The sequence below is a fragment of the Tripterygium wilfordii genome, chromosome 11 (genome assembly GCF_013401445.1).
Source record: "Tripterygium wilfordii isolate XIE 37 chromosome 11, ASM1340144v1, whole genome shotgun sequence".
In the NCBI taxonomy this organism is placed as follows: domain Eukaryota; kingdom Viridiplantae; phylum Streptophyta; class Magnoliopsida; order Celastrales; family Celastraceae; genus Tripterygium; species Tripterygium wilfordii.
The window spans coordinates 10,014,437-10,031,312 of NC_052242.1; the positions used below are offsets into that span (position 1 = coordinate 10,014,437).

Here is a 16,876-nt window from a genome sequence, read left to right on the forward strand (position 1 = left end):
CGTTGTCAATGGGTTGCCCTTCTTTACAGGGACCCCCATTTGAACTTTTATGAGCTATTTCCTCTGGCTCATACACTAACCAAATCCAGTTGTTAACAGTATGCTACTTGTAACCGTCTTTTGTACGCTTCCTGTGCCCAATTAGCCATATTTTGTCAAGGTATAAATGATATTTGGTGCCATTCTGGATCATCACATTCTAATTTATTTCCCTCTAAACTAATCAGGGTTGCATAAGTTGGCTTTTGCGAATTGTACTGAATATGCAATTTTACCAACAGAAAGAAAAATCTTTTTTCTTTTTTTTAAGTACAAAGGACTATAGATTCATTATCATTTGATATAATAAGAGATAGAAACAGAGTGAATAAAGAGTGAGTAGCATACGAGAAGAGGCCACAACGACAAGAGCAACGTATGTAATGAGTACTAGATTATATCAAAGTCTTATACACTCTTCAGTATTCAGCAATATTATGGCATGGAATAGGAATAAATGCATGCATAAGCTTTCCAGAAACCACGTACATCGGGATGTTTGAGGTTGGAAGAAGTGGATTTGAGATAAATGGCATGGACATTGAATTAATAGGCAATACAAGTAAAGAACATTGATGTCTTTCTAGAGAACACATTTTTAAAAAAAGTTAAACTCTCATTCACATGTATACCCACAGTGGAGGCAAGGTCTTACATAGAAGAGAACATGTATATAATCTTTTGTAGACATGTCTTCTTTGACTATGTAGACAGATCTAGGCTTGGTGATCTTGACTAGTGAGGCGCCTAAGGGGAATCCAATCTACAATTATCTCTCGAAATCCCAAATCAAGAGCAAATCCAAGAACTCTAAGGCTCCTTCAACCTCTGCTACTATAGGGTCAAGAACCGGGTGTCAAAAGTCAGTACAGGCGGCTAAGGGGAATCCAACCTCGTTTCTATGATGCATCCCAAACCTGCGACACACCGACACCCTCCCGGTCTGTGGAGGAAGCCAGTTTTCTGATTCAAGTCTTGGAGGAAGGTACCTTTACATGAGAGATACCCAGAAATCCAAATTTCAATGTAGTGTTGTTGACTTGACTAAATATCAATGCAATGTTGGGCCTCCAATGCAGATTTATAGTATTGGGCTTTCTTTTGGGCTTCCAATGAAGATTAGTGTTGGTGAGTTTTATTTACATCCTAATTTTTATTAATTACACTCCAGTATATCTACATCCCATGGAAATTGAAAAATAATTAACCACACTCCAAATAATCAAACGAGCTTCTTGAGAACGATGAGGACAGAAAAAGGATGTCGAGAGGATTTTGGAAATTAAGAACTGGATACCAGAGATAGGTTGCAAGTCAAGTTTGGAGTAGAGTATATTAATCCTTTACCTAAAAAAAATATGATCAAAGGTAAATTGACCAAAATTAAGGTGTAATTGATAAAAATTGTGGTGTAAATAAAGCTCACCATTAGTGTTACATAAGTTGAGGTATTGGGATTTATTCTTTTGGGCCTCCAATCAAGATCAATTGTATGCAAGTTGCAGTATTGGGCTTTCTTTTGGGCCTTCAATAAATATCAATGTTACTTAGGTGTGAGTATGATTTTGATTTTTGTTTCAAATAAAAAAAAAATACATTGTTGGAATCGTAATGATGAATATTACAAGTTTATAATTTTTAAAAATAAAAATAAATTTTTTTATGCCCAACATCCTTATTATTTCGGGCAAAAAAACTAGCTATTTTAAAATTTATAATAACTGGTTTCTTTTATATATATTTATGAATTTCTCTTATGAGGTTCTAAAAAAAATCTTAAAATGAGGTCTTAACTTTTAATATTCATTTTTAGAATCCAAAATATTTTTTAAAAAAAATTTAGAAAAATTAGGACCTCATAAGAGAGTTCCTCTCCTCTCTCTAAATATATATATATATATATATATATATATAAAATGAATTCTCCTATCAGATCCTAACTTGTAGGCCAATGAAGAGTTGATAATGCATTTGTAAAAAAATGGTTTTATTTGAATGAAAAGTATGTGCTCATGGTTTTAGAATCACCACATTATTATTTTATATATTATCATAAAAAGTGATGGGGTTGTGAATGGGTTCTATACTATGTAATTATTTTTTGATTAATTAACTAATTAATTATTCCCATAGAGAAACACGACCTAACAAAACTATAAATCAAATCGTAATATACATACATATATATATATATTCCTAGGAAATCCTAAAATGATGTGTTAAAATGAGGTCTTAACTTTTAGGATTCACTTTTATGATTCAAAAATATTTTTAAAAAATTTGAAAAAAATGTATTTGTATTTTGACCGGTCTTACGAACCCAACAATATATTTTTTGTTTGAAATAAAAATCAAATTCAATATGAAAAATGCATGATAATTCTGCATTGTTGAATATAAAACAAAAGACATTTCATATAAATTTCAGGTTGTATTTGATTTTTGTTTTGAACAAAAAAATATCGTTGGGTTCGTAAGACCGATCAAAATACAAATATATTTTTTTTCAAATTTTTTAAAAAATATTTTGAACCATAAAAGTGAATCCTAAAAGTTAAGACCTCATTTTAAGACATCATTTTAGGATCTCATAGGAAAATTTCTATATATGTGTATATATTCTGATATGATTTATGCTTTTTTTAGGTTGTGTTTCTCTATAGGAATAATTAATTAGTTAATTAATCAAAAAATAATTACATAGTATAGAACCCATTCAAAACCCCATCACTTTTTATGATTATACATAAAATATTAATGTGGTGATTCCAAAATCATGAACACATACTTTTGTTTCATCCAAATAAAACCACTTTTTTACAAACGCATTATCAACTCTTTAGTCGCCTATAAAAACGAGCATCAATGCATATAAAGTAACTTCTACAACTGTCGAATTCACTTATTCAGGGAGTGTGTGCATTAGACAATTCCAATATTTCATATACAATCTCAATAGTTATCTTTTCTCACGCACATGTTTGCAAGACCCAAATCCAAACAAGGATAAAATTTCTCGACTTTTTTTTGTTTTATCTAACATTGGATGCAAACAGACCAATGGATCTGACAAACTTTTTTTGTAACCATGAAACATTGTTTATGAAAATTGTACTAGCCATGTGGTGATATTCAAAATAACCTCCAATGAGAGCATGACACGTGTCCAAATATGAGGCATTAAGAGAATACCATTATAAGAGTACTCATGCTCTATGAGAGCACATATGCTCCACAAGAGGACCAAGAATGAATTAGAGGACAAAGAGTCTCTAAGAGCATACAAAGGGAGGGGAGAAGAGCACCTTGGTAGGACCAATGAACCTCCCTCAGAATCCTTACCGATCACCTATGCTTGGTATGAATAGCATGCCCACATTCTTTGGGCTCATAAAGAGGTCAGTTACAAGTGGAGTAAATGTTGAGTCTACTAGCACACATTCTCACCCACGATCTCAACATTTAATGCAAAGAGACCCATGATCTCCCCATAACCGATGTCTTCAAACTAAAGGAAACCCTCCATCATAGGTAAGTACTTCTCAATTCTTGCACTCAGGCACAAACTATAGTAATTTGAGAGTAGAGAGCTCTAACCGAGCACTCACCCTTTTTTACTATACTTACTTGAGCGTCAAAGAGATCCTCCCGAGCACATATTCGGGGATCCCCATAGCTCACGTGCTCTCTTGTATAGGATAGTGCTCGGTTCGTAAAGGATCATCCTACCCTCAGTCTCAGCTGTTGTGACATCCTTGGAATCATAGCTAGTTTTGAGCAGCATCACCATGAATTACTCAATAAAGATCTATTAATTTTACATGCATACCTTTTAGGACCCTTAGGTGAATTAGTTACAAACCTACTATTTTAACTCGTACTTAGTCTTAGATTTTATTTCTCTTCATTGAGGATCTAATACCCCACATGTTTCATGAGGAGATAGTAGTCATTGAGTGTACACTTATCAACCTTAATATACTAACTCATTATTTCTCACACATCGCTCTTTCCGCTCCATTCATGTTTTGTAGCTCATATATGATGTTGTTTGATTGTCCTACTATTCTAACTGTTATTAAGACAGACATCATGATTATTGTTCCCTCCCTTACTATTTTGTTTAGAATTTGATTATGTTCTGAGCTTTTTTTTCTTTGCACTTTTTTTTTGTTTCCTTAATGTAAGCTTGCATGTCACTATGATCTTTTACTATTAAAGATCCACATATTTTGTTTGTTTTTTGAATTCTTGTTTTATTTATTTTTTAAACTCTATTTAGTATTATAACTTCGTATTCTTATTGCAATCATTAATAATTGTGGTTAACAGTTTAAAATGGCTTCACCTGTGTATACAGGTTTTTGGGTTTTTTGACTTTTGATTTTTTAAAAATTAACTTATTGTATTATTAATATGTTTTGTAGATGAAATTGGTTTTGTTTAATATTTTGATTTTGATTTTGATTTATTTGTGATACATTGTGATGTTGATTGGAGAGATTCTCTCATGGTAATCCGCCATCAAGAAGCTTGTTGTTAATAAATTAATTGACGCATTTCATTTATTGTTATAATTGTTGTTATTATTTTGTTATAAAATTAAAAAGTTAATTAAATTGTAGTGGGATATGACTTTTAAAATGATATTTTAGATTGTTGTTGGGTGATGACAGCTACTGTTGTAATTGAGATCATTTATAACATAATAAATCTCAAGTTTTTTGCAAGAAATTCGGGATTGATAAATTAAATCTTAATACAATGTATCTTTCTTTCAATAATGAGTCGAATGTAAGGATGTAATTTCAATAATAATGCTGCTTATAAATGGATTATGAATAATGTATTTGTTTTGATCGTGACTAATTGACTATCTCTACATGAGAAGAAGAAGAGCGCCTAAAGAAAAAGATTGAGGTAATTATTTCCAAAATTAATAATATGATTATCTATAATTTTTAATTTATACAATCATTTGTGAATATTAATGATTTTTATAGAATTGAGGGAAGTGGATAGGAATATCAAAAATCACCGTTAGTTTACGAGTCCACTCCATGTCCATATTATTAATTATGTATATACTACTTTTAATATTTATACTTTGCTTAGATATATTGTTTATAATAAAATTACTAATCCAAAACCTTATTTAATATATATTATCTCTTACTTATATATTACTTATATATATATATATATATATATTACACCTCACTTATATATATATTATTAAATAAAATTCCCGCTCCATGACTTTTAAAATGATATTTTATGTGGTTGTTGAGTGATGCCAGCTAATGATATGGTTGAGATAGTTTATAACATAATAAATCTCAAATTTTTTACAAGAAATTTGGGCTTGACAAATTAAATCTAAATACAATGTACCTTTCTGTTCAACAACTAGTCAAACGTATGGATGTAAGTCAAACAAAATTTAGTTTATTAATAATGCTTATTAACGGATTATAAATAATGTATTTATTTTCTGAGAAACTTGAGAATGAGATAAACTCCTTGAGAAAAGATTGAGTTCATTCTTTTCAAAAATTAATTTTAGTTAATTTATATAGTCATTTGTGAATATTAATGACTTTTATAGAGTTGAGAGAAGTGAGTATAGATGTCAAAAATCACCATTAGTTTTCATGTTGGAGACGGGTATATGAAAATCTAACCCGCTCCATATATATGTTATTAATTATGTAAATATTACTTATGATATTTATATTTTATTTATAATAAAATTACTAATTCATCTCACCTTATTTAATATTATTGAATATATATTATCTCTTACTTATATGTTACACTTCACTTATATATATTATTAAATAAAATTCTCATTCCATGTACATTCTTAAAATTGAGGACGCAATCCTTTATTCTATTACAAAGCAATCAATTACTGCCGCGATTAAAGTTTTTCTAGAATGGCTAGACTTTGACGGAGTAATTTTAACAATATAATTAATTGTAATTTTATATATTTTTATTAATGCATTTTTATTTTAGGAGAGAGTTTAGGATACCCTTCGAGAACAAAAAGATAGGTGCATTTAAAAGTATGCAATAGTAGTAGTTGATTTTGACAGTACATTGGAAGCGGAGAAGTTTTATTTGATTCGAAATTCATGGGATAAAGATTGGGGTGACAATGGTTATGCCACGATTAGCCGAGATAATATATGGTGAAGAGTAGTTTTTTATTTTGGATTTTTTTTATATTTTGGCTATATATTTCGCATAATTATGGACCTTTTATGGCTTTTTTGGTTATATATGTGCACCAAGGTCTTGTTACATTTGACTAACCATTGTTGAAATTATTAATCAGTGATCATTTTTTAAACATATAATACATTGACCTATTTGCAAACAAACATTATTTCAAAAAGTCAATTAATGAAAAAAATTAAAGGTTGACTGATCGGAATAGGACCGGAGTGATCTATGTACTGAAATTTGTAACATTAAATAACCTAACTGCAAATGTTTTGAAGCCAATGACCTAATTACAAACACCCCATCTTTCAGTGACCTATTTGGACTTTATTCTTTTTACTTGACAAGTTTTAACTTATACTACATATGCTGATGATTGTCTTCACTTATGGAATCCACTTGATATTTATTCGTTTGTCGCAATGATGATGAAGATGAAGCAAAAAACAACATAAACATTTAGGATATTTATTGATTTTGTGTTTGAGAATTATTGTAATATTGAGACAATAGACATGTATTTGATTATGTTAATTTCTTATATATGACATGTATTTATGTATGTGTGTCCTTCCTGTATCTTGTAAATTTTGAAATTCTTGTGTCGAAGTGTCTGCATCAAGTCATATCCGTGCTTCCTAGGTTATGTACTTATGTGTGATTCATATTGTTAGGACATTTCTACCCTTTAACGATCATAAAAACAGGGTTTTAAAGCCTGTATCGTATCAATGATTCAACCCGTTGTTGAACCACGAACTGTGAGGTTCAACGGTATGATACATCTAAAATACCGTTTAAGCATTCGAACGATGCAAACTGCCGATATACCATCAAAATCGTATCATACCATGAACTGTTCATACCTTAAAATACCAGCACTTTTTTTAATATGGAAAATACAATTTTAGCCCAAATGATTATGCATATATGACAAGTCTATTTCAATAATTTTAATTCAAAACAAAATTCTTTTCAATTTTCATGATTCAGGTTGTTAAGTTCATTTGACATTCACTCCATACTCTCTCTGATTCCATCTGTTTTGTTCTTTTTTTAAGAAAACAAATTTCATAGTTGTTGATTAATGTGTTATTAGTTATCACCTTCAAATCGTAAAGATTTGGATACTTGTTTTGTTTTGTTTTATTTTTCCATCTTTTTGTCGAATCAAAATAAGTCCAAATTTCAAAGAATTACTTTTAAATTAAATATTCTCCTTAATTGATATTATTAGATTTTGATGATTCTGATTTGGAATTTCAATTGGGATAATTATGTCATATCATATATATCATTTATAATCTATACTTATTAAACACTATATATTATATATTATATATAAATATTTATTAATTTATTATGTATTATAGATTAGCGATTCAACTTTCATTGTATCGGTTGTGAAAACTTTAAACCTTCGACCTAGACAGTTTGATGCATGATACAATTTTAAAAACTATAATTAAATAGTAAGTAAAAAAAAGGAGCATTCCCAAATGTCAAAAAATGTGGACGGTTGTATGTGTATGGTCGAAATCCAGACTCCCAAATAGATTTGAGAACACACGTTCCTTTTTTCTGTAAAGGCTGAGAATACACGTTGCGGTGCCAAGCGAACCATAGGCCCCAATAGGAGATGCGAGTTATGAAGACAAACTGAAAACAAGGCCAAGACTTGGTACTTGGAAGTTGGGAAGTTGGAAGCTGAGCAAACACAAAAGGTGCTACCAAGTCAATTACTTTCTCTCTATCACGCACATACACTAGATCCAAAGACCGGCCTAACACAGGCAACAGAGCCGATTAGGCGATTATACTCCTGCACTTTGAGAGAGATGGTGACGAAAACAGAGGAGACTCAGTTGACTAATCTTGAGAACCAGGTGGAAAACGGAGGAGGAGGGGCATGGGAGTACCTCTGCCTCGTCAGGAAACTCAAGGTTAGGCGCTCTGATAAGGTTCTTAAGCATGGTTTTGCTATTTTGAATGACTCCAAAAAGCGATCCAGTCTCGGCCCAGAAGGTCCGTTTTCGATCTGATAGTTTGTTTGCTTATTTGGGCTCTGTTTGATTCCAGGACTTTTAGGTTTGGCATAGGATTTTTCGGATGGGGAATTAACCTCGATTCTGATATGTGTAATGGGGGGATATGAATTGGGTATTAGGCGACATAGTAGGAGAGACTCTGATTTTCTTTCCTGGCTTGCTAAATTGAACTTTGTGGGTTTTGAGATTTTGGTTTTTGGAAATTAGGAATATCTATTCTGGCTAGATAGTGAAAATATTTGGGTGGTATGAGCTTTTGCGTTGATATAATTTTTTGGGTCTTGCTCGATTGGGTAGCTCCGACTCAATACCCATCAAATTAAGTTCTCATTCTAAAAAAAGATGGGCACGAGTTAGAACTTTCTAACGGGATGAGACTTGAGAGTTTTAGAAAACTTTGTTTACATGTTGCTTTCCTCAAATAGATTTTGTTTGATTTTGAGGCCCTGCAACTTTTCATTGAGACTTTGTGGATGAGGTTGATTTTGTTCATCGAATTGCTATATAATTTTGATAAATATATGGAGATTTGCATTATATAACTTGAATTACTGGAAATACTATTAAATGGTGATCATGCTCGAGTGAGTTCCAACTGCATTGCTTTGACTTTGAGATCTATAGTTTGGCTTGAACTCCATATGAATTGTAATCTCTTTTTCCTTCTTTTTTTAGTATATATAATGTTTGTATGGCTCAATGTTTAGTAGTTTATATGAATGATTCTGTTGTTACTTGGCCATTGTAAGTGATTGATGGAAGAATTAGTAGTTTATTACATTACATGGATGGTTTTTTGACAATTATATTTAATCATGTTTTTGTTTGAAATACACATGTGAACTTCAAATTCTCCGTACCATGTTGCTGCGAGAGATACCTGTCCAAGTGTATATCGGCTACATATGATCTGCTATCAATGTCATCTGCTATTCTCTGGATCTCATTACTTTTCTGCGTTTTTTTTTTTAATTCTTGGTGCAGAATGGATTCTGCATGAGCAGGTTGCAATTGCAGCCATGGACTGCCAATGTCTTGATGTTGCAAAGGTATGGTTATCCCCTCTCCCTCCAACAGTAGAATTGACTATCTGTATTGAGCGTGAGATAACTAGCCAAAATTTTTTATGCTAATCCCCGAGATAAACAACCTTAAACTTGCAGATATATTTTGAATTCGTGCCATTTCTTTAGCTTCCCATTGATGCAAATAGGGACACATATACATGTTGACTTCAGTTTTTTTATGTTTTGCTCAATGGTTTGACCATCACTGTTGATATGTCACTGACATGCATGGGTATGTTAAATTATCATGCTTTGGATTAATTTGACGAAAGTTAAATGGTTATAAATGCAACATGCTGTCCTTTTGGCTCTTCCAATTTAAAGAATGATGCAGCACGCAGCACGCATCACCCATAATGCATAATTTCATGTTCCATTATGACAAGCGCAAGCTATGTCGTTAAGTCTTTTCTATTGGTCCTCAAGTATTAATTCCCTTTCCTATTATTATTTGGTGGTTTAGTCATATTAGGATTTCCTATTTTTAATAACGTTTGTTTTAGGGTTGGAGTTTTTCTTCTTTAACACCTATATAAGAGTGCCGTGTGATATGTATGAGGACTAGTTTTTGATGAATTAATAAAGTATTGAGACTTATCTCCTTTGCTTCTATTATCCTGGTATTTGGCTGAATCAACAAGGAATAGAGCTTTACAATTCTTGGCTATTCTCTCGATTGAGAATCAACAGGACTTGTTGTACACGGTATTTGTTGTGATCACATTATTTTCTTCCACGGTCATGCATCAAAGAGCATGATCCTTGATTCATGTATGCATAATAATGATTTGTGTGTGAACTTATAATTATTGCATACTACAACAGATGTTCAATCAGGTGTTTCTTGTGTTGTTTTTTGGTTAGTTTCTTTTTCCCTGACCTTAATCCAGTGACATCCTCCTCTCTCTACACTATATGTTTAGTACGTTCAACAAAGGGGAGGTCAACATCATTTTCGCCCAATAATACAAGCGGTGAGAACAAAAAAAACCAAAAAGTTGATTCAGACCCTTACGCTGCATTGCCTCGCACAAATCCAACAATTTAATATCATAAGTAGAGTGAATCGCCACAGCATATGTGAGAGTGCATTGAGGAGGAGCCCTCCATAAACACTCTTCAAATTTGTTCTGACAAAACAGCCTACCATGCATGTGCTTCGGACTCATGTTTCCGTTAACCATGTTCTTCCTCCACTTCAATAAATTCCCTTTGACTTCCTTGTAAAGTGCCATGAAATCTGGAGGTTTTTCTTTACCATCTCTTGCATAAGATTCCAATTGAGTCATCCTGGTGGACCTTCTTTCAACATCGCGGCAATCCAACAAAGGACAGCAACAATGCACAAAATTAGACCCTCTCTTAATGTGCGACACCCAATTACCTCCGATATCATAAATAGCCGTAGCTTCCTTAGGTATCATGTTCATCAACAATTCTGTTTCCAATCTGCGACTAGCTGCAGCCATAGAATCATAGTTGTCAAAAGCGCACGAGGCGCAAAGGCGCAGCGAGGCGCAGTGCCTGCGCCTGGACCAGTAGCAAGGCGCTGGCCTTGCAAAGGCGACGCCTAGGCGAGCGCCTCTGCTCAGGCGAGAAGCGCAAGGCGCAGCGCCTCGTGCGCTTTCTCAGTTTTTTTTTTTTTTTTTAAAATAAACAACCAACACCATGTTTCCTGGAAAAAAAAAAAACTAAAACTAAATTCGAAGAAACCTAAACTCTTTTGTGTGCCGACTGCCGAAGAAGTGAATCTCTCTAAGGTTGCCGAACACGGAAGGTTGCCAAAGGTAAGTCATCGATTCTTTCTTTCTCCTCCTCTTCTTCCCTACCATTGTTGGCTTCTCTTTCTCCTCCTCTTCTTCCCGATTCATGGTGGGTTGCTCTTTTCTTTTTCTTTTTTAAAGTTATACAGTTGTCTCGACCACATGGTCAAATTATGGAATTTCTAGTTGCTTCAATCCAATTCTTGTGCAGTTTCTATCATCATCATGATAGCCTCTTGCATTCTTCCGTGGAAGCTTGATGCAATTTGTTTGTCTGAAAAGCTTGATGCACAATACAACTATAGAGGGGGAAAAAACCGACTCTGTATGTAGCAAGTTACTAAGTTATCTGTTCAACAATGTGAATACAGAGAGAAAAATCATGAAAGTTGAGTTTATTTTTGAGACTTTTACTGTGGTTGATGTTATGACTTATCACTTATGTGTTTGTTATGTTGAATTTCTCTATTATTAGAATTATTTTTATTTTTAATTTTAATTTTGCGCCTTTCTTCGTTCGGGCGTGCGCTTTAAGTGCGCCTTGCGCCTAGGCGATATAAGACCCTTTGCGCCTTGAGTGCGCCTTGCGCCATTGACAACTATGCATAGAATGACTCGCCCTTTAATCCATAATCCATGCTATTTAAGCAAAGTAAGTTTTTTTGTTAGGCCTGACGAGGAACATGTGACGTTGGTCCTGTGTGTAGCTTTGTTCCAATTTTTATTGTCTCCGTGATAGTTGAACTTCTTGAAAAGGTGTTTTTTTTATTACTTTAATGATGATGTTGCCAACCCTGTTTACTGTTGAAATCATTCTGATCTTATCTTGCATATCAAGTTTCGATCCATGCATTGTTGGTTATTTAATTTTATGTTTTTTACACCCACACATATGGTTCCTTTTTTTCTTTTGGTAAGCAATGCGTTTAGGTTAGAATTGCAGAAATGCAGATGCAAAAAATTTTGCCAGTTTGATGAACAGCCTGCTTATATATTTTTCTATGTCATTAATTGTGACTTCGTAATATATCAGGACTGCATAAATGCACTGCAAAAGAGATTTCCAGAGAGCAAAAGAGTTGGTAAGTTGAATTTACCCACAACCACATATATTGAGTTTTGTAAAAGTAGAATCCACGTGATTTCCTTTGTATTCTCTGTTGATCAACGCACGTTGCATATTTTATGGCTTGATAGTAAGCCTTCCTATCATTTATGGCTTGGATCTGGAGAAAACCTTTCCGGAGATTTTACGCCTCAAAGCATAGTTTCCAGTTGTGATCCTGAACTAAATGACGTCAAAAGATAAACCATATGGTTTTTGAATCCCTAAAAAACTTAATCATGGATGGTTTCCCAATTTAATGAAGCCTTGTGGGCTTGTGGCACTGATGGTCTTATCCATCACCTAACCAACAAAATAAGATGAATAGAAGCCAACTGCCTGTAAAAATTGAATAGATTTATAGACTTGGGCTAAGTGTCTCTACTACAACTTTTTTTGGTCTCTGCTCTGGGTTTTGTGATGTTAAACTGAATTTGGTTTTGTTTGTGGGGACTGGGGAGAGAATGATGGTGAACTGTAAAAGAAATTTGTCTCTCTTTTACCTTACCTACATGCTTGGTTTCAAAGAATAATGACCCAATGGTGCTTAGTGGGAGCAACTAGTTTTTTCTGCTGATATCTGATACGCCAATTCGGTACATATGCCGTTACTGGAAATGAAAAGTGTTGTTAATCTTGGCCATGCATGACTGTGCATATTGTAAAATTCTTATATGTCCTTTTTTTTTGGAGGGGGGAGGGTGGGAAGGAACTTATCTATGAATTCTATTTAAGGTAAGTGGTATTTGGGAACTGTATTTTGTATTTCTGTTTCCTTTCATGGTAGCATATCATTTGGGAAATGTGGGTTGAATATTATTGCTTTACCTTTTCACATGTGATGGATTGCTGATGTTGTTTTGGCATAACTTGTAGGCAGGCTAGAGGGGATGTTACTTGAAGCAAAGGGATCTTGGGCGGAGGCTGAAAAGGCTTACTCTAGCCTTCTTGAGGATACTCCATTTGATCAAGTAATTTCATCACTGATTCCTAATAAAATGAATTGTCTGTATCCAAGAGGATATAATAAATCATTTCTTCATTTTCTTGAGTGAAATATATATTTTGTCAAAAAGATCGGCAATTTAAACTTATTTGAATCAATGCAGGTGATTCATAAGAGGAGGGTGGCAATGGCAAAGGCCCAAGGAAATATTTCAGAGGCCATTGAGTGGCTGAATAAATATCTTGATATGTGAGGCAGATCTCATACCTTCTTCTGGTTCTGATGATGTCTGTATAACACCCAGCTGAGTTTTTTCTCTTTTCTTTTTTGCAACCTCACCAGATTTATGGCAGATAGTGATGCGTGGAGAGAACTTGCTGAGATATATGTCTCCCTGCAGATGTGAGGGTTTTATCTTTCCTCTCTCTTTTTTTTATTATTATTTATAAATACATGCTGAAGGCGACCACATGCTCATTTCCTACATTTGTTGATTTTGTTCCCATATCATACTTCGGCTTAAGCTTTGTTGTTGTGTATACTAGGTACAAGCAAGCAGCCTTCTGCTATGAGGAGTTAATATTGTCTCAGCCCGTGGTTCCAGTTTATCACTTAGCTTATGCTGATGTAAGTGAGTTTTGTGCTTTTTATGATTGGCTCTAGCTTGCTGAAATGACATCTGGCTTTTTTATCAAGGAGATTGTGGATGGGAAAAGTTGTTGAAAAGATCTGAACCCTATCTGTTGGTCTAGAAAGTTGGCCGTGCAGTCAGTCGCTGCCTCCTAAAAATATGAACTATTTCATATCCATAATATGAACAGCCAGCTGAAGCTAATGCCGACTTTGAATCAATCTAACCAATTGTAGATTGATTGAGCTGGCTCTAGAATTTGAAAAATGATGACCAATAGTTCAGCCATGCATATAAGGATCCAATCTCTACCCACTAGAGAGCACAGAATCCTGTAATTCTCTGTTTGGGATCGGCAGCTTGCAGTTGATTTCCCAGTACAGACTACAGAGTTACCTGTTCCTACTAACAAGCTACATAATCGACATAGAAAGGAGCTATGAGATGTACTAATGGATCTAAAATATTATCGACATACTGCCTGTTGTTCTTTCCGCTTGCATCTTGTACGATTTGATTTGAAGAACCTCAATCCCGACTCCTGAGAGCGTCTAACTTTAAAATTCTCGATGAAAACTTTCGCAATAAATTTTTTTTTTTTTTGCGAATCATTGGCGCCATGTCCAGGTCTTAAGTTGAAATCTGGGGCATGTGTAATGTTAGTATTTGAAATTACAGAGAGCAGTGTTTTTGGGTTGGACATTAGGAGTTTTAACTTTTAAGAACACAGTGATGCAAAAAAATCCCCTGCTGGCCTGCCCTGTAATTGGGTATTTTTCTTGAAGTGGATTTTGATCTAGTACACTACATTCCCTATCTCCCTATTCAAAGTATATGTGAGCCATAGTGCTGTTAGCTTTGACAAGTTGACATAGAAACGAAAAATCTGAACTTGCTTAGACCGCATTGAAGGGTGAACATGTGCCAGTGATAGAGTATTCATCTAATCTTAGAGGTTACAAGTTTGAGTTACAGTAGCAGCCTCCCATCTAATTGGGATAAGGCTCCATTTATCTGTACTTCCCAATTCTGCATCCATAGCATAGCATTATGCATGGAGTTGTTTAGCCATTTTACCTTCCCCCTTATACTGCAGTAGGGGTTGTCAGTAATTCTTTGCTTGGTAATGTTGAGGGAATTCTGTGGCAATGTTGATGTATGACCTTTGTTGGCTGTTAAAGAATAATTCTATATTGACACTGATCTTTTTCCTTATGTGATCAACAGGTGCTTTACACCCTTGGTGGACTAGAAAACCTTCAGACAGCTAAGAAATACTATGCATCCACCATAGACTTGACAGGGGGCAAGAACACCAGAGCTCTTTTTGGTATATGCTTGGTGAGTTTCTCTGTCTTTCCGTGTTCCCCACTTTGGTGAATGTTTCTGTTTGTGCGCATACCTCCCCTCCCCTGGTGCACAAATGCTTACAAGTTTATTAATCAAGTCAATTTAGACAATGGGTCGAGCATTGTTTCTCTTGCACAGAGAATTTGCCATTTTGCTTCTTTGTCCATTATTCCTATGTGAAATCAGTACTTTTAGTTCGGTAGTTCTTTTGTTGATCAAAGAAAAAAGGAAAAGAGAAAAAAGAGGCTAGTAGTTTTAGCCATCTTTCCATTGTCATCTGCATTCTGGGTTTCCTCGTTCTTACCATTTCATTGTTTTATGACTGAGAAAGCTTCGATGCTTCTATGCAGTGCACTTCCGCCATTGTGCAACTTACAAAAGGAAAGAACAAGGTTGAGAAGGAGAGCCCAGAGCTGCAATATCTTGCAGCAACAGCCCTGGAGAAAGACTACAAGCAGAGAGCATCTGACAAACTCCCTCTGCTTACTTCAACCTTGAGAAGCTTGAAAATTTCATAATTTATTTGCAATGATTGAAAAATTCAAATTATTACCCCACACTCCTAAGTTCAGTTGTCCCATTAGCAAGTTAATACAAACGTTCAGATTTGCAAGTGTTCGGGATTTTGGAAACTCTAATTTATTATTAGTGTTTTTAGTGCGGGGGAATCCATTTGGTTATGTTTTGTCATTTGTATCATCTATTTCTCATAATTAGGTTTTGGATTTTATTTAGTGAGTTGCAAGGATACAATTTGGTACAGCTGAATGCAGCATTTTTGCCCTATTAATCCTTTGGTTCTAAATAGAAATCTTTGGAAGTTGACTGATATTTCTTTAGATTGGGTTGATTTTACAGATACAAGGAATTAATCTCCTTAAAATGAATGTCGCCAGTGTCTGCTTTAACGTTAGAAGTAAAATCGAGAATCACGAATAGTTTAGATGACAGTTATGTGTGTGGTATCTTATAGAGGTCTCGAGTTTGAGCGTCACCCAGCCTCTTCCCCTATATTCAAAATACGTTAGAACTAAAATCCTTGTGAATGTGACCTGGCTGTGTCTTTTAACAGTCTATTATATACCTTGCTAAGTGATGACAATGATGTTCAAGTGGTGTATTATGAATTTCTTATTAAAATCATGGAGAGCAAAAGACCCAACGAGTAGTACCTTTTAGTAAAGAAAAGTAGAAAACTGTAGCTATTGGCAAGTATTTATGGCTCCGTTGGGAAACCAAATCCCACATCGGATATGCCAAATAGGTTTAGACATGAGTGCAGTATAAAATAGGCCATGTATATACTTTATAGCATACTTACCTGGACGGGGTCAATGAGTGATCAAGTAGGCCCATGGCCTAGGTCAGTGACCTCTATTGCACATGGGAGGGGTGCTGCCCTAAGGTCTCCCCATTGAGGGAGAGCCTACGTCGTAATTTGTGGCAGTGGGGGCCTGCGTTCGCGCGGCCCCTATCTATTCTAGTGTTCAAATGGTTATGGAATAATTGCTTTGTATTAAGTTTGTGACGGTGGGGGGGCCTGTTTCCGCGTGGCCCTATCCATTATAGTGTTCAAATGGTTATGGAATAATTGCTTTGTATTAAGTGAGCCGTAATATATCTCATTTATATATGGGACTAAGCAATTGGGACGTACATGACGTGTTACTGGGGCCTGTGCAGCCTAGTTGATTCT

The 16,876-nt window shown here is 34.6% G+C and overlaps 1 protein-coding gene and 1 non-coding gene across 2 annotated transcripts; both read left to right on the forward strand.

Moving 5' to 3' along the window:
* Positions 1-7,849: 7,849 nt before the first annotated feature.
* LOC120009826 (ER membrane protein complex subunit 2) lies at positions 7,850-16,009 on the forward strand. Its single transcript, XM_038860538.1, has 9 exons — positions 7,850-8,295; positions 9,303-9,367; positions 12,182-12,230; positions 13,130-13,224; positions 13,363-13,448; positions 13,542-13,601; positions 13,745-13,826; positions 15,058-15,171; positions 15,531-16,009. Exons 1-9 carry the CDS (start codon positions 8,109-8,111, stop codon positions 15,696-15,698), a joined length of 906 nt encoding a protein of 301 aa, XP_038716466.1. The 5' UTR covers positions 7,850-8,108; the 3' UTR covers positions 15,699-16,009.
* A 484-nt stretch (positions 16,010-16,493) lies between these two features.
* LOC120009996 lies at positions 16,494-16,655 on the forward strand. Its single transcript, XR_005470785.1, has one exon. It is a non-coding gene; the product is annotated as a U1 spliceosomal RNA (small nuclear RNA).
* Positions 16,656-16,876: the final 221 nt, after the last annotated feature.